The 21669-nt window shown below is 42.6% G+C and overlaps 1 protein-coding gene and 1 pseudogene across 2 annotated transcripts in view; both read left to right on the plus strand.

Moving 5' to 3' along the window:
* Positions 1-21432, plus strand: part of spata2 (spermatogenesis associated 2) — a 51232-nt gene extending 29800 nt beyond the window's left edge. For both annotated transcript variants that reach the window (XM_086005328.1, XM_086005329.1), the window contains exon 3: positions 7720-21432. In XM_086005328.1, the coding sequence (XP_085861454.1) occupies positions 7720-9018 (1299 nt within the window). In that variant the 3' untranslated portion in view covers positions 9019-21432. The remainder of the gene's footprint in view (positions 1-7719) is intronic.
* The window catches only part of LOC147108632 (uncharacterized), a 102381-nt pseudogene continuing 93506 nt past the window's right edge, over positions 12795-21669 (plus strand).

Genomic DNA, 21669 nt, shown 5'->3' on the forward strand with positions numbered 1-21669 from the left:
GCTCCATTATGGATACAACCATGATAACTTCATTTAATCTCTTGCAGAAACATAGAAGATGGGAGCAGGAGAAGGCCATTTGGCCCCTCGAGTCTGCTCCGCCATTTAATGAGATCATGGTTGATCATCCAAATTCAGTACCCCGCCCCTGCTTTCTCCTCATATCCCTTGATTCCGTTAGCCTTAAGAAATATATCTAACTCCTTCTTGAATATATTTAATGAATTGGCCTCAACTGCCTTCTGTGGTAGAGAATTCCACAGGTTCACCACTCTCTGGGTGAAGAAATTCCTCCTCATCTCTGTTGTAAATGGCTTACCCCTTATCCTTAGACTGTGACCCCTGATTCTGGACTCCCCGAGCATCGGGAACATCCTTCCTGCATCAAGTCTGTCTAGTCCTGTTAGAATTTTATAAGTTTCAATGAGATCCCCTCTCATTCTTCTAAACTCCAGCGAATATAAGCCCAATCGACCCAATCTCTCCTCATACGTCATTCCTGCCATACCAGGTATCAGTCTGGTGAATCGTCGCTGCACTCCCTCCATGGCAAGAACACCCTTCCTCAGATAAGGTGACCAAAACTGCACACAATACTCAAGGTGTGGTCTCACCAAGGCCCTGTACAACTGTAGCAAGACATCCTTGCTCCTGTACTCGAATCCTCTTGCTACGAAGGCCAATATACCATTTGCCTTCTTAACCGCCTGCTGCACCTGCATGCTTACCTTCAGCGACTGGTGCACAAGGACACCCAGGTCTCGTTGCACTTCCCCTTCTCCCAATCTGTTGCCATTCAGATAATGAGCTGCCTTCCTGTTTAACCTCGCATTTATCCACATTGGGCAGATGCATGGCAGGTGCAGTATAATCACCCAACCTGTCCAAATCATACTGGAGTTTCTCGGCATCCTCCTCACAGCACACACACCCACCCAGCTTTGTGTCATCTGCAAATTTGGAGATATTACATCTAGTTCCCTCGTCCAGATCATTAATATATATTGTGAATAGCTGGGGTCCTAGCACTGATCCCTGCGGTACCCCACTAGTCACTGCCTGCCACTCGGAAAAAAAACCGTTTATTCCAACTCTTTGCTTCCTGTCTGCCAACCAGTTCTCTATCCAAGTCCGTACCTTACCCCCAATCCCATGTGCTTTAACTTTACACGCTAATCTTTTATGCGGGACCTTATCAAAAGCCTTCTGAAAGTCCAAATACACCACATCCACTGGTTCTCCCTTATCTATTTTACCAGTTACATCCTCAAAAAAATTCCAGTAGATTAATCAAGCTCGATTTACCTTTTGTAAATCCATGTTGACTTTGTCCGATCCTGTCACTGTTTTCCAAGTGCTCTGCTATTACATCTTTTATAATGGACTGTAGCATTTTCCCCACTACCGATGTCAGGTTTACCAGTCTATAATTCCCCATTTTCTCTCTGCCACCTTTTTTGAATAGTGGGGTTACATTAGCTACCCTCCAATCCATGGGAACTGTTCCAGAGTCTATAGAATTTTGGAAGATGACCAGCAATGCATCGACTATTTCTAGGGCCACTTTCTTAAGTACCCTTGGGTGTAGATTATCAGGCCCTGGGGATTTATCAGCCTTCAATGTCGTCAATTTCCCTAACACCATTTCCCTACAAATACTGATTTCATTCAGTTCCTCCCTCTCATTAGAACCTATGTTCCCCGACATCTCTGGGAGGTTATTTGTGTCCTCATTTGTGAAGACAGAACCAAAGTATGTATTTAATTGGTCAGCCATTTCTTTGTTCCCCATTATAAATTCTCCTGATTTTGACTGCAAGGGACCTACGCTTGACATCACCAATCTTTTTCTCTTCACATATCTATAGAAGCTTTTACAATCAGTTTTTATATTCCCTGCAAGCTTACACTCATACTGTATTTTCCCCCTCTTAATTAATCCCTTTGTCCTCCTTTGCTGAATCCTAAACTGCTCCCAATCCTCAGGTTTGCTGCTTTTTCTGGCCAATTTATATGTCCTCTCCTTGGATCTTATGCTATCCCTAATTTCCCTCGTTAGCCACGGTTGAGTCACCCTTTTTGTTTTATTTTTATGCCAAACAGGGATGAACAAATTCTGTAGTTCATCCATGCGATCTTTAAATGTTTGCCATTGCCTATCCACTGTCAACCCTTTAAGTAACATTCCCCAATCCATCCTAGCCAACTCGTGCCTCATACCATCATAGTTTCCTTTATTTAAATTCAGGACCCTAGTCTCTGAGTCAACTACTTCACTCTCCATCTTAATGAAGAATTCGATCATATTATGATCGCTGCTCCCCAAGGGGCCTCACACAACAAGATTGCTAATTAATCCTTTCTCATTACATAATACCCAGTCTAAGATGGCCTGATCCCTAGTTGGTTCCTCGACATATTGGTCCAGGAAACCATCCCGTATGCACTCCAGGAATTCCTCCTCCACAGTATTGTTACTAATTTGGTTAGCCCAATCTATATGTAGATTAAAATAACCCATGATAACTGCTGTGCCCTTATTGCACGCGTCTCTAATTTCCCATTTAATGCCATCCCCAACCTCAGCATTACTGTTTGGGGGTCTGTATACAACTCCCACTAACGTTTTCTGCCCCTTGGTATTTCTCAGCTCGACCCATACAGATTCCACATCATCAGAGCTAATATCCTTTCTTAATTGTGTTAATCTCTTTAACCAGCAATGCTACCCCACCTCCTTTTCCTTTTTGCCTGTCTTTCCTGACTATTGAATACCCCTGGATGTTGAGTTCCCAGTCTTGGTCACCCTGGAGCCATGTCGCCATAATCCCAATCACATCATATCCGTTTACATCTATTTGCGCAGCTAATTCATCCACCTTATTACGAATGCTCCTCGCATTAAGACACAAAGCCTTCAGGCTTGTTTTTTTAACACACTAGACCTTTTAGAATTATCATTTACTGTGGCCATGTTTGATTTAAACCCTTGATCTCTCTGACTGACAGTTTTGCTTTTCTCCCTCCTGTCTTTTGCTTCTATCCTTGCTTCCCTTTCTTCTGTCTCCCTGCACAGGTTCCCAACCGCCTGCCATTTTAGTTCAAACCCTCCCCCAGAGCACTAGCAAACACTTCCCCTAGGACATCGGTCCCAGTCCTGCCCAGGTGCAAACCGTCAATTTTGTACTGGTCCCACCTCCCCCAGAACCGAATTTGAATCACTCCCCTTTGCACCATTCCTGTAGCCACGTATTCACCTGAAATATCCTTCTATTTCTACTCTGACTAGCACATGGCACTGGTAGCAATCCTGAGATTACTACCCTTTGAGGTCCTATTTTTTAATTTACCTCCTAACTCCCTATATTCAGCTTTTAGGACCTCATCCCAGTTTTTAACCTATATCGTTGGTACCTATATGCACCACGACAACTGGCTGTTCACCCTCCCCCTCCAGAATGCCCTGCAACCGCTCCGTGACATCCTTGACCCTTGCACCAGGGAGGCAACATACCATCCTGGAGTCTCGGTTGTGGCCACAGAAACGCCTATCTATTCACCTTTCAATAGAATCCCCTATCACTATAGCTCTCTCACTCTTTTTCCTTCTGTCCTGTGCAGCAGAACCACCCATGGTGCCAGGAAGTTGGCTGCTGCTGCCTTTCTCTGATAAGCCATCTCCCTCAACAATATCCAAATTGGTATATCTGTTTGAGAGAGGGATGGCCACAGGGGATCCCTGCACTATCTGCCTGTGCCTACTACTCTGCCTGGCGGTCACTCATTCCCTTCCTGCCTTTGCAGCCTTTATCTGCGGTGTGACCAACTCCCTAAACGTGCTATCCACGATGTCCTCAGCATCGCGAATGCTCCAGTATGTATCCATTCGCAGCTCCGGCGCCGTAATGCGGTCTGTCAGCTGCAGCTGGATACACTTCCTGCACACATCGTCGTCAGGGACACAGGAAGGGTCCCTGATTTCCCACATGGCGCAGGAAGAGCATGCCACGGGGCCGAGCTGTCCTGCCATGAATTACCCTTTAATTAATTTAAATTAAATCAAATCAATACCACTAATTACATTACAATTAAGTGACATACGCAAGGGCCCTTGGTTACTAGCACTCCCCGATACACAACAGAGACCTTAGAAAGTATAACCCCAAAAAATAAGACCTTCTAAATTTTATAAACTCTTAACCTTAACTGTCAAACTATAGAGTAGTATACATACCCACCTGGCCGTACTCACCCAATCAGCTGCTTCCTCTTGCCCGCGTCACTTTTTGAATTGTGGCGTGGCTCTGGAACGCCGCCGCCGGTCTGCGAGATTGACCGGCCTTTGAGAAAAAGCCTGCGAAAGTGAGTTTAACTACTCACTACTCTCCTGCTGCTCCTGTCACCGGCCTCTTCCTACAGGGTGAAAAGTTAGGAAAAACAAAGGCGAAGCAAGGGAGCTCCTCCTACCACTCCTCACCCAACTCGTAACTCAGTGCAAAATTGCACTTCAAGGCCTGTTTCAAGGTTCTTGTAGAATTTCTATTTCCTCAATCCCTCTCTCTAAGGTAAATCAAACAAAATTCCAGAATAAGCAAAATAGATCTACTTTTATCCTTGACATGTTGCCTTCTGTGGCATGATGTTTCCAAGATCCTAACAGTTCAGCAACCTTATTTTTTAGACCCTGTTCCATCACCATCATCTCTATTTATTGTTTTAACCATTCCTAATCAGATACTCATCCATATCTCCTCCCCCCCCCCCCCCCCCCCCCAAGGTGTTTGCACAACTTTAGCTACGAGTCGCTTGCACATATCCACCACTACTGCAAGCTTTTGTCCTCTAGTTCTTTGTGGACGCAATTAAGTTAAATAAGCTGGTTGCATGTGCTAACCTTGACTCCAGAAGTACAGATTCTGTCCTGATTTTGGCTGTCAGCCTGTTTTTCCTCTGATTATAACTGCAGTACATTCCTTGCCCTACTGATACTCTCCACGGTGTTTGATACGGCCGATCACATTATCCTTCTCCATTCCCTCTCCTACATGGTCCAGCTTTCTGGGATTGCCCTTGTATATTTCTACTCTTTCCTGTCCCAGTATAGCCAGCATGTCACCAGCAGTAGTGTTTTTTCCTGGATAGTTATCTGCAAAGTTACCCAAGGATTCATCCTTAGCCCCCTCTCTCTTTGTTTACATGCTACCTCTTGGTGTAATATTCCATAAGCATGAAGTCAGTTTATATATGTATACTTGCAGCTCTACATTTCGACCACTTCTCTTAACCCCACGCTGTGTCTGCTGTCAGACTGCTTGTCTAACATTGTTGCGGATGATGTATATAAATGATCAGAACTAGGGTGTGAAGGGGGAAGTATCAGTTTATTGACAAAAGCAAATAGGGAGAAATAGCAAACAGCCGCGAAGAGTAAAGGAGGACACAACCAGGTTAGCAGAATGGGCAGCTTAATACAGAAAAATGTGAGGTAATGCATTTTGGGCACGAGTGGGGGGGGAAAAATGAAAATATACATTGAATGGTAAATTTCTTAATGCAGTGGAGAAGCAACTGGATTTAAGGTTGTAAGTAAATCCATCCTTTAAAAGTAGATGATCAGGATTGAGGGGTAAAGCCATTTGGAAGGCAAATAGGATTTATATCAAGAGAGATTGATTATAAAAGTAAAGAGGTTATGGTGACTACAAAATGATGGTTAGGCCAGGTCTGGAATACTTTGTAGTCTTGGACTCCTCATGCCCTGGAGAAAGGTGCAACACAGGTTTACCAGGATGATACTGGGGATTAGGAATCCGAATTCTGAGGAACAAGGAAAGGTTAGAGCTAGGGCTGTATGTTCTTGTGCTGATTTGATAGAGGTATTTAAAAATGAGAAGAATGTGCGTGGCATATGTACATGATTTCCATTGGTAGGTAAATGGAAAACAAGAGGCCATAGTCTTATGATATGGGCTAGATACATAAAGGGGGAAATTTATCAAAATAGGAGTACTTTGCCACAAGTGGTGATCAATGCTAAAGTAATTGCAGCTAACAAAAAGATACTGGACAATTACTTGAAGAATGCAAAATGGTATGGGAAGGAAGCAGTAAAATTGGACTATTGTGTAAAACCAATCCTCGAAAGGAACTTAAGTTCAGCATAGGCAAGAAGGATCAAAAGGCTTCCTCCAAGTAAAAAGTTCTATGTTTCTGAGATCAAGATTTTCCTCCAATTGAAAGTGGGAAAGACTAAAGCTATCATGACTCGTGATAAAAATGAAGCTTCCTTGGCACAGTTCAAGCTGTGCACAGCTTTATTATCCTATTCAACCCAGAACTGATCTTCCAAATACTATGCATTACCAAGGCTGCTTATTTCCACTGTTGCAACATTGCCCAATTCTACCCCTAAATCTCCTGTATTATTACCAACATTCCTATCCATGCCTTTGCCACATTTAGACTTGTCTTTTCTCTAATACCCTCTTTGCCAGCCTCTCTCAATTCCAGCTCATTTAAAACTCTTTTGCCATCGTCTTGTCCTCCTTGCTGACCGCCCCATCCTTGTTTACCTACACTAGCTCTCTAACCTCCAACAGCCATCAAGTTTTAAATCCTTGCACTCATCTACAAATCTCTCCACAGTCTCTGCAACTTCTTACAGCTTTATGTCTCCTTCTGTGGCCTCTGATTCTGCCTTTCTGTGCATCTCCCTTTCCATCCGTTTCACCAATGGTGGCAGAGCTTTTGACTGTCCTAGTCCAGTTTTCTGCCACTCCCTCCTATACCTCTTTGCATCTCTGCCTCTTTCTTTGTCTTTAAAATCCCTCTCAAATTGCAACTCTTCAACCAAACGAGTAACCTCTCCTACCCCTTCCCACAAAGGCCTCCATCTGTTCATTTATTCGTCTATGAAGTACCTTGGGATGTTTTTCTACACTAAAAATGGTATATAAATGCAAGTTTTTGTCTTGGCTTTTCTGTTCTCCACATACTATTAATTTTCTTGGTTTCTGACTCTATCTTTTCCCTCTTCACAATGATGCTGCCTAATCTCTAAGGAGCTCAACTTCAAAGCTGCTTAGTCAGATAGAGCAAACCAGACTTGAATGGAACAGCACTCAAATTTCTGCTCAGGAAGGCTTATATGTAGTCAACTGTCTTTATTATTTTATTGTGTGTGATTGAAACCAACACACATGTTTAGTGAAATATTTTACTGGTTGGGAGTCAAAAGTGGGTAATGAGGTGAGAATTATGCAACGTGCTAAAATAGAACATAATCATATTTTGGAGTTCCTGGGATTTTAACTTTTAAAAGCTTTCCTCATTGGCCATTCATTGTTTAAGAACATACTGATTATCATAGTTAAATGTTTTGAATTCCTGTTTGGTATAGATATTTATACTTTGCGGAAAAGAGATCTTTGTGATACCCTCCTAAATTTTTTTTTAAAAAGCTTTACTGTTTGTTTTTGATAACATCGAACAGAGTAATTGAATTACAACATTGCAGATTGTTACAATTTTACTGAGTCCTCAAGTTGAGAAATAAGTTAAAGTTTGAATCCAATGGCTGTCTTAATATGAGTTTACAAGTTGTATCAACTTGCCCTCCCAGTTAAAGGAAGCTGCATGAAAAAGAATGACCATGTAGGGAAAGTTAGCATGTGTGAAATGCTAAGAACATGACTTACTCAACTTCTGTTTCTGTTCTAGACCTTCACGGGGCATTTTGTCTACTATATCAAATCTGCGATGTCTGAAGATGATATTTGGAATATCCTACATTATATAGGATATTACCATGAAAAGGAAACATGCGAACTGAAAAACAAAGTAAACACTAACCGTGTGAAATTGATTTCTTTTGAACTCTTCTTGGCTGGAATTGAATGTGAGAATTTACTTGAAATTTGTTCACAAGTAAAAAGTAAAAGTTTTTCAGAGCTTAATGTGGTCGAAGAACGAAAGACTAGCACAGAAGATGTAAGAGGTTGCATTGATGCAATAAAAAGACAACGAAGACTGATGGAAGGCTTGCATACATCAGTGGCTCGAATGGACTTCCGAAGATTGGACAGTGAGCGTTTCTCGAACAATTACATGAAACAGTTGATGTACACATCTTCACCACCTGTAGATAACGATGATATGGATAATCATATGGAGAAGCAGTTAAATAAAATGCATTTGACACCTGTACATCGCAAAAAGGAAGCAGTTTATGACTCTTTTGAGGACATGACTGATGAGATTTTTCGTCCTACACCTTCCCTTCTTGCTATGTCAAGTTCCCCACGCGGAGGGTCGGAGGAATACTTGCAGTCTCCCACTGATAACTGGAGAGCAGAAACCAAAACCAAAACCAATCTTAACACTTCTTTCCATGCACTTGATGATGATCTGGATCTTTACACAGCTGAAGATCCTAGAAGCACTTTACCACAGAGATGGACAGACACAACAAATAGTACAAGATTGATAAAAAGTAATGACCTAAGAGGTGTGTACCATGAGACTCCACATCTTACCAAAGAGAGTGCATCTAGCGCAGTTGCGTTGGTGAAGTGCCAAATGTGTGGAATATCCAGTGGTACCTCAACTTGCCAAAAATGTGACAAGGTTCTTTGTAACCAGTGCCAACGTGACACCAGAGAGTGTACATATTACCCTTGTAGACATGAATATCCAAGAGCAGTGGGTATCTTATCACGCTCATCATCTGTTCAAAATGATCTTTCGGTGAGTTCTGCTCTGAAAGAGAAATGTGCGTTTTCTACCACACCACAATATCAAGAGCGCTTACCCAGTTCCAAGGGCACTAGCATATTGCGCTGTGGATTTTGTGACAAACCTGGTGCAAGGTTCACTTGTGTGAACTGTTCTAAGGTCTCCTGTGAAGATTGCAGGGCTGTTTATCATCAGGATTTATGCAACAAGAATAAGAATCACAGTTTCCACCCAAACAGCCAGCTCCATTTCAAATCTAGTAAAATTTATAATGTTTACAGATGAATTCTAGATTCTGGAATAACGATGCATGATCAGCCCTGGAAAAATCTATGCTGAGAATATTTTGAAAATATACAGATTGTAGAATGAAAATTCTGTTGAAATACAATTGCACACTGTGATCTCTTGTACAACATGTATCTTAAGGTATTTAAGTTGCTGCTATATTTTTCAAGGGCTGATGTATGTACATTAAAAGCTGCTTTGATCTAAAAAATCATACCAGTGATACAGAAAATGATCATTTAGAACCTGGAGCAGATAAATATTTTGTAACCAGAAGTGAATGGGAGGCATCAGTCTGCAATATTTGATGCTGGAGGATTTAATGTAAAACTGTCATGTTTATATGAACAAGCCTCGTTATTGATGTGCAATTTTTCTCTTGCCCTTTTTCTAATGTGATAGTGTCTCATAATTATTTTGTACTTGCAGTAGGTGAGCACGTGTGTGTTTTCTGATGAGGACCCTGATCTTGTCCTGGTATCTCTTGGCTTATCCATACATTTTTTTTGTTGAAGACTGTTAAATAATTGCTTGTATGAATAAAACTGTGTGCTTGGCAATGCTAAATTCTGGTGGTTTATTTTAGGCCAAAAAGTAAAATTGTGTCTGAACCTAGGTTAACAGCTGAATTATTCTTTTGAGTTTACAATATTGAATACACTTGTTAACTTTTGACTCTCCTGAGTTGTGAGGTTCATGGATCCCTCCCTTGTCTACAGGCTATAATATCAATTGTGGTACCAGTCTTATGAAATACTCAATTAAATTTGATGTATTCAATTTTCTACTGGCACAATCTGTAAACAAATATTTTAACCATATTCAGTTTTAACTAGCTTTTGAACTTTTGTCTGTTGTAACTTGATTTCGCGGTAAGTTCCTCCATAAAGAGATCAATTAATCTGTCAGTTTATCATTTATTTGTTCACTAACAAGATAAATGTGAGATGTAGTTATAAAAGGTTTCCTGCCCTTTCTTCCTCTTCTGAAAGTACTGACTCATGCTAGGGTTCAGTTGTACAGGTACTGTTCTTCACTCAAGTGGTCACTCATGAGTTTTGACGCACTCTTCAATCTGGCTGAGCCAGATCCTTTCTTCCATATGTGTACTTTCTATCTGGGATCAATGGAGGATTGCAATTAGGGTGAGTAATCTCAGTTTTATTATTTCACCTTCACTCCGCTGTAGTTGCTAAGACCACATACAGCATTCCTGCTGTTGCTCAGCTGAGATCATCTAACTCCTCACAGGCCAGAGATCGAATGCTGGGGCCTTCTGTTGTGTATGGCTTAGTACCAGGTAGTGAATATATCCATTGAACAATTGGGAAGCTCATTTTCAAAAGATATGTATTTTAAACTTTTGAGAGGTGAGATTCACATTTACTGTAACTGTTAAATGTAATTCAATTCATTGTACAAGCAGTACCTTTCTGCAGGATTTTATTACCTGCATACCTGGGTTGTGATCTATACAGTAATGCATATTGTTGTATGCAGTACATAGTGTGACTAGTGACTAATATCCACAATTCTGTGTTTCAGGTAATCTGAAAAGCAGTTGATAGGAATAGGCCATTCAGCCCCTCGAGCCTGTAACTCAATTCAGTTAGATTACGCTGATCTGTATTTAATTCCATTTACCCGCCTTGGTTCCAAATCCCTTAATACTCTTACCTAACAAATCTATCTCTCAGTTCTGAAATTTTCAAGACCTAGCCTCTTGTGGGAGAGAGTTCCAGATTTCCACCACCTTTTGTGTGTTGATGTGCTTCCTGACATCACCCCTGAACAGCCTAGCTCTAATTTTAAGGTGACTCCCTGCCCCCCACAGGAGAAAATAGTTTCTCTCCATGTACCCTATCATATCCTTTAATCAACTTAAAACACCTCAATTAGATCACTCCTTAATGTTCTATACTCCAGGGCCATGGGACGTTTTGTTACGTTAAAGGTGCTATATTAATGCAAGTTGTTGTTGAGGGTATACAAGCCTAGACAATGCAACCTGTCCTCGTAATTTAACTCTCTTGGCCCTGGCATCATTCTGATGAATGTGTGCTGCACCCCCTCCAAAGCCAATATGTCCTTCCTGAGGTGCGGTGCCCAAAACTGAACACAATACTCCAGATGCAGTCTAACCAGAGCTCTATACAACTGTAGCATAATGCCCATCCCTTTGTATTCCATGAAGGTGTAATTATTTTTGTACCTGTCCCCTAGTTTTTTGTGATTTCTGTGCATGGACCCCGAAATCTCTGATTCTCCACAGTTCGTAGCTTTTTACTATTTTGAAAATATTCTGATTTATCTTTCTCGGGTCCAAAGTGGATGACCTCACACTTCCCCACATTGAGCTCCATCTGCCACAGTTTTGCCCACTCACTTAATCTATCAATGTCTCTTTGCAACTTTCTGCTCCCATCTACACTACTTACTGTGCCACCTAACTTAGTGTCGTCAGCAAACCTGGATATATGGCTCTCTATTCCTTCGCCTAAGTTATTGATAAATGTACTGAAAAGGTGCAGCCCCAGTACAGATCCCTGGGGGCCACCTCTAGTCGCATTCTGCCAATTAGAGTACACACCCATTATCTCTATCTCTGACTCCTATCTCCTAACCAATTTCTACCCATGTCAATAGGTTGCCTCCAATTCCATGCACTTTAATTTTTGTTAACAGTCACTTGTGTGGAACCTTATCGAATGCCTTCTGGAAGTCCATATAAATAACATCCATAAACACTCCCTTATCTACCACGTTAGTAATCTCCTCAAAAAAATTCAACTAGGTTAGTTAGACATGACTTGCCCTTTACCAATCCATGCTGGCTCTCTCTGATCAGTTCATATTGTCCAAGTGCTCAGTCAATCTGTATTAACAGATTCTAGTAATTTACCCACAACAGACATTAGACTAATGGGTCTATAATTTCCAGGTTTCTCTCTCCCACCCTTCTTAAATAATGGAATGACATTGGCAATTTTCCAATCCAAGAAGACATTTCCTGAATCAAGAGAGTTTTGGAAGATCTTGACAAAAGCAGAAAGGTTGAGGGGAGGAGACGTTTAGGAAGGGAATTCCAGAGCTTGGGGCCTAGACAGCTGAAGACATAGCTGCCAATGATAGGGTGAAGGGAGTGGGGGAAGCCTAAGAGGCCAAAGTTGGGGGAGCGCAGAGTTCTCGGAGGGTTGCCGGGCTGGAAGTTTACGGAGATAGGAAGAGGTGAAGCCATGGAGGGATTTGAACACAAGGGTGAGAATTTTAAATTTGAGGTGTTGGTGAACTAGGAGCCAATGTAGTTCAGCAAGCAGAGAGGTGATGGGTAAGTGGGGCTTGCATATCGTCACTCCGCTCCGCATTTCCCTTCAGAACGTCCTTACCATTGCGAACAAGGCCCTTACCAACCACACCTTATTGTGGACTATATTGACATCATGGCTTTGGCTGAAACTTGGCTCATGGGTGGCGACACCTTCCCCTTTAGTGAAACCGCTCTGCCTGGCTATACTTTTCACCACCTGGCCTACACAAACTGCTGCAGTGGCGGTGTGACCATTATCACCAAATCAGACCATGATCTTTCTCCCCTATACTCTTCTGGCACCTTTGTGTGTTTCACCCTGTTCGCCTCTCCTGGTGGAGGGACACTACATGCATTAATCTCACTGGATGACTGGATTTACTCCAGGATTAGAGATCAGAACTGTAGAAAAAGGGCCCGAGACGGGAATAGAGCGTGGGGTGGCGGTAGCGGGTGATGGACCTGCATGATCGTGCTACGAGGAAGCCTGGCAGAATTTAACGGCCAGTCCTCATTTGAATATTGTTTCCAGGTTTGGCCTCTCCTAAAGGTCCAATGCAGCATTGAAAGGGAGAAACAGGTTAGGAAGTTTCTACAAAGAGGAAAGAAGAGTAGGAAGTGCAAAACGGCTGCAAAAAGGGAAGGTTGCCCCGTTTTGCAGATGTTTCCTTTGATTTGCTCTGTGCTCTAAGGACCAGGAGGGCGATGCTGTTTCGCAGGAGCAAAAAAAGCAACCTGCTGCCACCACAAAGAAGGCCTGGGTGGAGGTGCCAGAAGAAGTCAGCAGCAGGAATGTGACCATGAATTTGTGGATTCAGTGCCTCAAACAGTTCAATGACCTGACTAGGTCAGGAAAGGTTAACAGATGTCTATATGCACCAAAATCATGTAAAACACCCACTCTTACTCTGTCTTGTCAATCCTACTCCATTCAAACCACTCCTTACCCCCCCCCCCCACGTTACTTTCATCAGCACCAATCTCCTCTCTATGCACCTCCTCTCATCCTCACTCCCTTCATATGCTCAATTCCCACTTTATCCCTCCACTGCTGCCAGTAACTACACTACTCATCTCATCTGACCTCATCCATTCTCATTACAAATCTTGAGGTGGTAGCGTGACCACATTCCACAAAGGCATACCATTCCCACAGCTTATGCATCTGCCTGATTCTTACCTTCACCTTATGCACTGTATCTGTTGGATGCACACATTCCTCAGAGCCACTCAGGTCTGTTGTACCCCACCTTGCTGGAGAAAAGAATGCAGGATGCCAGGAAGAGGGCCAGAACCGGTCGAGGGCCATAGGAGATCATAGAAGTTTCCCCAGCAGAGGAGGCGGCACTGGAGATCAGTGGCATAAGCACGCTGACCATTGAGATGACTAGCTTGGTGATTCAGCGGAGCAGCGTGACAGCATTAATCTTTCAGACCTGTATCCCCCCACAAGGCAACGTCGCCCTCAGTGGACTTCAGAGCATCAACACCTCTGATCGAGTGATTCCTGTGCATATCAACATTTACAAAGTACCACCACTAAGCAATATCCTTTTCTTCTCTACTTCAGGGCTATCGCACGAAGACCACAAGCCCCTGCCTGGAGAAAATGAAGATTCCTCAGAGGACCTTATACCTGCTGTGGATGCAATGTCACAGGAAACGTGCAGGCACCAGCGCAGATACCAGCACATCGGTTGAGCATCTTAGTCAGGCAGATGGGACGACACTTGGTGACTATCACAGCACAATTGAACGTGAGCAGAGAGTGATGGCAGAGATAGCTGAAGAGAGTATGTGTTGAATGTTGCTGCCCTCTCCAAGCTCTGCTCAATGTGACAGAGGCGCAGAACCCCATGGCCAACAATGAAAAGAATACTGGAGGCACTGCAGCAAACTGTGTGAGGTACTGGCAGTCCTGCTAGGCATGCTGTCCACAATGGCAGAGAGGATGGAGGTGTCCAACTCCACCATATGTGCGGTGATGTCGCAGGGTATTTCAATTCTGCAATCTACCATGGAGCGTGTGGCGAGCTCCATTGAAATTGTAGCCGGGTGTTCACATGAATTACTGCTACCAGCTGCTGTGGCCTGCCTACAGGCTCACATGGTGGCTGTGCAGACGCTGGGTGCGAACTTCTCTACCGGATTTGACAAGGTGGTAGACAGACTAGATGGAGGCTTTCAAGGCGCCACTGAACTCCTCCACTCTGTGTGTAGCAAAGGCAAAGAATATTAACTTTCATATAGTTTGGGATAAGCAGATTAGCACCTGTCAGAAAAGTAGTGAATTTCTTGTGTGTCCGGATAGTTTTCTACAACAATATGACCTAGAGACAACAAGGGAGGCAAACCATATTAGATTTAGTAATGAGCCAGATTTAGTTAACAGCTTAACTGTGCGTGAACATTTATCCAATAGCGATCATAACATGAGTTCAATGTAGCGTTTGGAAGGGAGAAATGCGAAATAGCTACTAAGATTCTAGTTTTGGGTAAGGCCAACTTCAACGGGATGTGACCGAGACTCCGCAGTAAACTGGGCAAATCTGTTAATGGGTAAAACGACAGATGATCAGTGGGAGATGTTTAAAAAATAATTTAATGTGATACCGAACCAGTTTATACCCCTGAGGGGCAAGAGCTCTACTTGCCAAAAAAACCAGCCATGGACGACAGCATAAAACTAAAGGGACGGGCAGACAAAAATACAAAAAATAGCACAGATCCTGGCGAATGGGAAAGTTACAAAGAACAGCAAAGGGTCACAAAACAGATAGTAAGAGCTACAAGAAAGGAGTAGGAAAAGAAACTTGCAAGAATATCAAAATCAACACACAGAATTTTTACAATTATATTAGGAAAAAGAGGGTAGTCAGGAGCAATGTTGGCCCCTTAAAAACTGAAAGCGGTGATATTGTCAATGATAAGGAAATGGCGGACACGTTGAATAATTACATTGCATCAGTATTTACAGTAGAAGAGGATAGCATGCCCGAAATCGCAAGGAAACTAATATTAAATCAGGGACAGGGACTCAATAAAATTAACGTAACTAAGATAACAGTAATGAGGAAAATAATGGCACTAAAGAGTGACAAATCCCCAGGACCAGATGGTTTCTATCCCAGAGTTTTAAAGGAAGTAGGTGAGCACATTGCAGATGCCCTAACTATAATCTTCCAAAGTTCTCGATTTAGGAACCGTTTCTTTTAAATTGGAAAATTGCGCATGTCACTCTGCTATTTAAGAATGGCGAGAGAGGTAGACCAGTTAGCCTAATGTCTGTCAGCAAATTACTAGAGTCATTAAGGATAGGGTGACTCAGCACCTCAAATTTTCAGTTGATCAGAGAGAGCCAGCGTGGATTTGTGAAAGGTAGGTCATGCCTGACAAACCTGATTGCTACTTTAGTCATCCCCTCAAAAAATTCAGACAAGGGAATGTCTATGGATGTTGTTTATATGGACTTCCAGAAGGCATTTGATAAAGTCCCACATAAGAGACTGTTAACTAAGGTAGAAGCCCACAGAATTGAGGCCAAATTATTGACCTGGTTAGGAAATTGGCTGAGCGGCAGGAGACAGATAGTAGGGATATTTGGTAGGTACTCAAATTGGCAGGATGTGACTAATGGTGTCCCGCAGGGATCTGTGTTGGGGCCTCAACTATTCACAGTATTTATTAACGACTTAGATGATGACATAGAAAGTCATATATCCAAATTTACCGATGACACAAAGATAGGCGGCATTATAGGTAGTGTAGATGAAAGCATAAAATTACAAAGGGATATCAACAGATTAAGTGAATGGGCAAAATTGTGTCAAATGGATTTTAATGTAGGCAATACTCCTGCTCTTATTTCTTATGTTCTTAAATGCGAGGTCATCCACTGTGGACCTAAAAAGGATAGAACAGGGTACTTTCTAAATGGTGAAAAGCTAAAAACAGTGGAGGTCCAAAGAGACTTGGGGGGTCCAGGTAATAGATCATTAAAATGTCATGAACAGGTACAGAAAATAATTAAAACGGCTAATGGAATGCTGGCCTTTATATCTAGAAGACTAGTTGTAAGGGGGTAGAAGTTATGCTGCAGCTATACAAAATCCTGGTTAGACCACACCTGGAGTACAGTGAGCAGTTCTGGGCACCACACCTTGGGAAGGATATACTGGCCTTGGAGGGAGTGCCCCACAGGTATGATACCCGAACTTCAAAGGTTAAGATACGAAGAGAGATTACACAAATTAGGGTTTTATTCCCTAAAATTTAGAAGGTTAAGGGATGATCTGATTGAAGTTTTCAAGATATTAAGGAGAACAGATAGGGTAGATAGAGAGAAACTATTTTTGCTGGTTAGGGATTCTAGGACTAGGGGGCTTATTCTAAAAATTAGAGCCAGATCTTTCAGGAGTGAAATTAGGAAACACTTCTACACACACAGGGTGGTAGAAGTTTGGAACTCTCTTCTGCAAATGGCAATTGATGCTAGATCAATAGTTAATTTTAAATCGGAGATTGATAGCTTTTTTTAAACTAAAGGTATTAAGGGATATGGGCCAAAAGTGGGTATATGGGGCCAAAGGTGGGTATATGGAGTTAGGTCGCAGGTCAGCCATGATCTCATTGAATGGCGGAACAGACACGAAGGGCTCAATGGCCTACTCATGTTCTTATGTCCTGCAGATAGGTAGGACTGCTGTCCTGCTGCTCCAGGGCTGGGAGGAGGCAGAACGGACGAGGCAAGTGTAGATCTTTCTCCGAACCTCTGCACATCTGATCTATTGTCAACCCCTCAATCAATACCCGACATGGTGCTTCAACGCCATCTGGTCCAGACTGCCCCTGCAGAAGTGCAGGAGGAGCAGAAAGTGGCAGGGCCCTCGCAGGCTCCAACACCTGAAGGTCATCAGCCACGAGCACCTCATGAGAGCGAGAAAGGTACACAGCAGTCTGCCACCATCTCTGCTGAAGCCACTGGGGTAGCGCTGTGTAGAAGTGGTAGGAATAGGAAGAGAAAGGCTATATAGATCACTGAGGGTTAACAGATGGGTGTTCCTTTAGTTTTTTTTAATGATTTAATTTCTGGAGCACATAACATTTGTAATTCAATTCATTCCCTTGTGCCCCGTGATTAAATGGCGATTTCACAGTCTGGTTTCCATTTAATAGGTGTGGAAGGTGGAGATATGTATTGATGGTCACACCTTGGGAAACGTGGAATCAGTGGATTAAGGGTTACAGGACTGTTTGTATGAGGGGGTATGGTTGCATGAAAGTGGTCTATTTGACATCAGTCTGAACCTACGCGCTATTAGAGCATCCTTTGCATCATGGGCAACAATATGATCTGCTGGCCGTGCATTGGGCTCTCCATCTGCTTCACCATTTTTTGTAATACTTCATCGTTGTCCCCCTCATCAGATGAGTCCTTAGCGCCGCCTTCCTCCTGCACATCCAGTCCTCTCTGCTGCGCTATGTCATGAAGGATGCAGCATGCCATAATGATCCTTGACACCCTGACTGGCGAATACTGCAGAGAGCCTCCCGACCTGTCAAGACACCTGAACCTCAACCTGAGCAATTCCAATGGCTTGTTCAATTATGCATCTTGTGGCGATGTTGCTAGTGTTATACCTCTCCTGCTGTTGAGTGGTGGGGTTCCTGCAAGGTATCACAAGGGTAGGTGGGGGGTAGATTTACAGTGGAAACTGTATGTATATATTTATGAAGCAAAACTATCCATTAATAGTGACCATACAGTATAGGCACTAGCAAACAATGATTCAGACTTGAAGCTGGATTAAAGGAGCATCATCTTGGGATTTGTGCACAACTTTTTATAATCCTTCTAAGCCTATTTATTCATTCCCTCCCTCACTCACTGGAGTTAGTAAAAATCAATTCCTTTTTAGTCATTCTGTGGAAAGCAAACTGCCATCTAGTTTCTATCAAGGCTGCATTGTATCCCTAACTCTTATTCTTCTCTAGCTTTAGCACATGAAGGGGACTTGAGCGCCAAGGAGCCTTGGAGGAAAGCACCGCTGAACAGGTGCATTCACTCACACTAATCCTGTAAAGCACTAGTTCAGGAACATGCACCAATGGTATTTGCACTGGGTGATTCACAGAGCATGAGTGAGCAGGAGCAAGGCACAGGAGAAACAGGAAGCAGTTAGCCCCCCCCCCCCCCCCCAATGACAGAGGCTATAATACCAGTCACAGCATTTCACAAGAGTGCTCAGATTGTTGCCATGCAAGCTTTAGACATAATTGCTGCTTCCTCTATGGATAGGTTTGGCGTTTACATTTAGACGGACAATAATGGGAGCTTCAGTAATTATGCAGATAAGTTGGGGTGTTGAGACAGTATCCTACAATGGGGCAGGCATGAAATGGCCATGGCTGATAACACTGTATCTGGACTACAATACATCTTCATCCTTCTGCCACCACCATCCAATGCCTGCACATATGCTGCAAAGTGTGTATGGGCAGGATTCCCCTGCAGCTGTCAAAGAACTGTCAACTTTGCAGTTGGGCCATTTTAGACTCTTGCAGAAGTTGGAGGACACCATTATCTTGAGTCTTTGACAGAAATACAGCTGCCAGCCGTCTCCCATGCTCCAGCCACTGGAAAAACATGCTCAAAGAAGCACTAGATTAGGTAGCAGAACACATCAGACACACAGGAGGGAGGCACTGGGGTGGCATACACTAGACCTGCAGATCCCATTTTGGGAAATAAAATATAGCATTGTCTGTTTGGGAGTTATCAAATCTGTAGATGACAGCGCATGTGTTGAGGGAAGGGTGAAAATGTAGCGAAGATTATTCATGCAAAGAGTCTAAAGTGTAATTATGTAATGAAAATCCTGAACCAGATCCTTATAAACAGCCCCGGCAGCTGGCAAATGTGGAGTTAACAACGACATCCATAGTCTTGTATATGTCCTCACCCTTGGAAGTCTGAGGGCCTTCGTCTGTGAGAGCTCCATGATTTTTCTATGTTGCATAAAAAGTTATAGCAAACCATGATGATGCATGACATTTTGACTAGCCTGTAGGAAACCCCAGATCTGTCCAAGCATCCAAAACTCTGCTTCACCATATCATTAGTATTGTCAATGATGGCTCTCGTTATTACATGAACTTAATTATACTTGAGTTCAGGTTTTGAAATACTGCACAACTGTCGTGACCCAGGCCCGTAGTGGGTAGCCTTGGTTTCCAAGGAGCCAACCATGCACTTTTTGTTTCCTAGGGTTAAACAGTGCAGGCACAGTGAACTCTCATAAAATAAAAGTATTATGACTGCTGGCAGAAAAGAAAACATTCCCTTGAATGATCCTGTGCAGATTGTTACAGACTAGTATTCGTCTAGTAGAAGTCTTTGCAGTTCTTGAAGATTCCACTATTGTGAGCAGGAACATGCAAACAATGACATCTGGGCTATCTAGGCAAAATCCAGGGCCCCCTCCTGTTTCCGATTGCCCACTGGGAAATTGTTTTTGAAGTTGTTTGCTGTGGCAAACAACACTTCAGTCACCTGATTTATACTTATTTGGACTGCAGATTGATTATGTCGTTGATGTGACAGCCTGGAGTGAGCCCAAGGCAAAAAAGGGTTCCAGCGATCTTTTCATCAACAGGCAGTGAGGGGGTGGCTGCTTGTCATCTTTCAACATGTGGCACAACTCTGTCACTGCCTCTTTGGTGAAGTGTAGCTTCAGTATGTATTTTTCTTTTTCTGACCAGGCCAGGAGTTTATTTATTATGAGGTACAGCTTTTTCTTTTATACTTGGTTGGGAGGGAAAGGGCAGGGAGGAGCAGTCCTTCTAATATATCCCTGCATTCTAGCCCCTTTCATCATCCAGAAAGCCAAATAAAGAGGGATTTCTAAAGCGGCACCCATTGTCTAAAGGGCTAGGTGGCTTTCAAAAATGGAATATCAACAATCCATCCCGGAAACCCTCTTCACATACAGGATGTAGAACAATAACAAAAAATTCTTCAAGGTTCCCTTGAGAATTGCTTTGTCTTCAAAATGGAGTAATTTATGTGAATTATGGAGAAACCAAAAAGGCTAATGTTAATTAAAACCATGAATACTTATATGAAAAGAGGCATTCTCACGGAAACCAGGGAAACATATACCATCAAGGCCAAAGGCCCAGAGATAACTTGTTATGAGAGATAAGTGTGGCACCTCTTAACCAAGTATTCTTTTATACCCTTTGATAAGAAGAGACTGGTGTGAAATCGCTATCTGACATATCTGGGTCATCATTTAGGGGCACTCATGACTGAGATGATTGACACCAAAAGGAATGAAGTCTTCTAACGTGTTACTCAGATTGGTGAACTGAGTTGAGGTTTCTTTGAAAATCTAGCCTATACAACATGGTGTTTTGACTCTAACAAAAAACAGTTTAGTTCTTAAGTAGTCTCTGTGCAGAAGGCTGCCTCTGTAAAAGATGGAAATTGCATCTCTGACACTGAGATTACAGCAGTTAAGGCTGTACCAGTCAGATGCAGCCAGATTAACTGTCACTTGGATGTATAGGTTTCCTGGAGATCAAGGGAGATGAGATTTAAGACAGCTAGCCCAGATGCAGTTACCAGCAGGTAAGGTGGATTTATCCAGGAACAGAAAATCCAAGAGGAACAGGTAGCACCTCTACAGATGCAGGTTCATTATTCTGACATCTCAAGGCTAACACCATCCTCCCAGAGGACAGTGAGGCAACCAGTTTATCTTTGCTAGGTCATAAGGACGAGGTCGTATAAGTACTGCGAACATTGCTAACTACAAGCACATAGCCAGTCTACTGGCTTGATTAAAGTCTATCTAAAGTTGTTAACTTGTTTATGGAGTCTAATCCTGAATTAATCTCCTCAATTTCTATCAGTTTCAGACACTGATCTCAACTGTAAATTGATAATCATCAAACAGTTAATGCTGAATGATTGACATAACTGAACTGCCTTTGTAAGCTGTTATTTATTTTGTCAATTAACTACTAATTATTTTCATACTCAATGTTTATGTGTAAGTGCTGCTAATTATGATTTTGAAGTAAATAAACAATTGTTAGTTCATGACTTGTTGTCTGGCTTCTTCTTTGGCAAGAAAAAGCTAATTCCGTCACTCGGCAGCTTGTGTGTATGCTGATTGGAGTTTGGTGGTGTAAATGCAAATACAATCTGAACTGGTTGATGCAAGCCAAATTTCGGCATAAACCCCAGATGGTTCCTTGACAAGAAATTAAGGTGAAAGGGTTAAGGATACATCTTTGATAAATATTCTTGCCAGGGTACATATCCCATTGTCCTA

Source organism: Somniosus microcephalus, chromosome 13 (genome assembly GCF_052327205.1).
Source record: "Somniosus microcephalus isolate GS21.2 chromosome 13, FLI_Smic_1.0, whole genome shotgun sequence".
NCBI classification, from domain to species: Eukaryota; Metazoa; Chordata; class Chondrichthyes; order Squaliformes; family Somniosidae; genus Somniosus; species Somniosus microcephalus.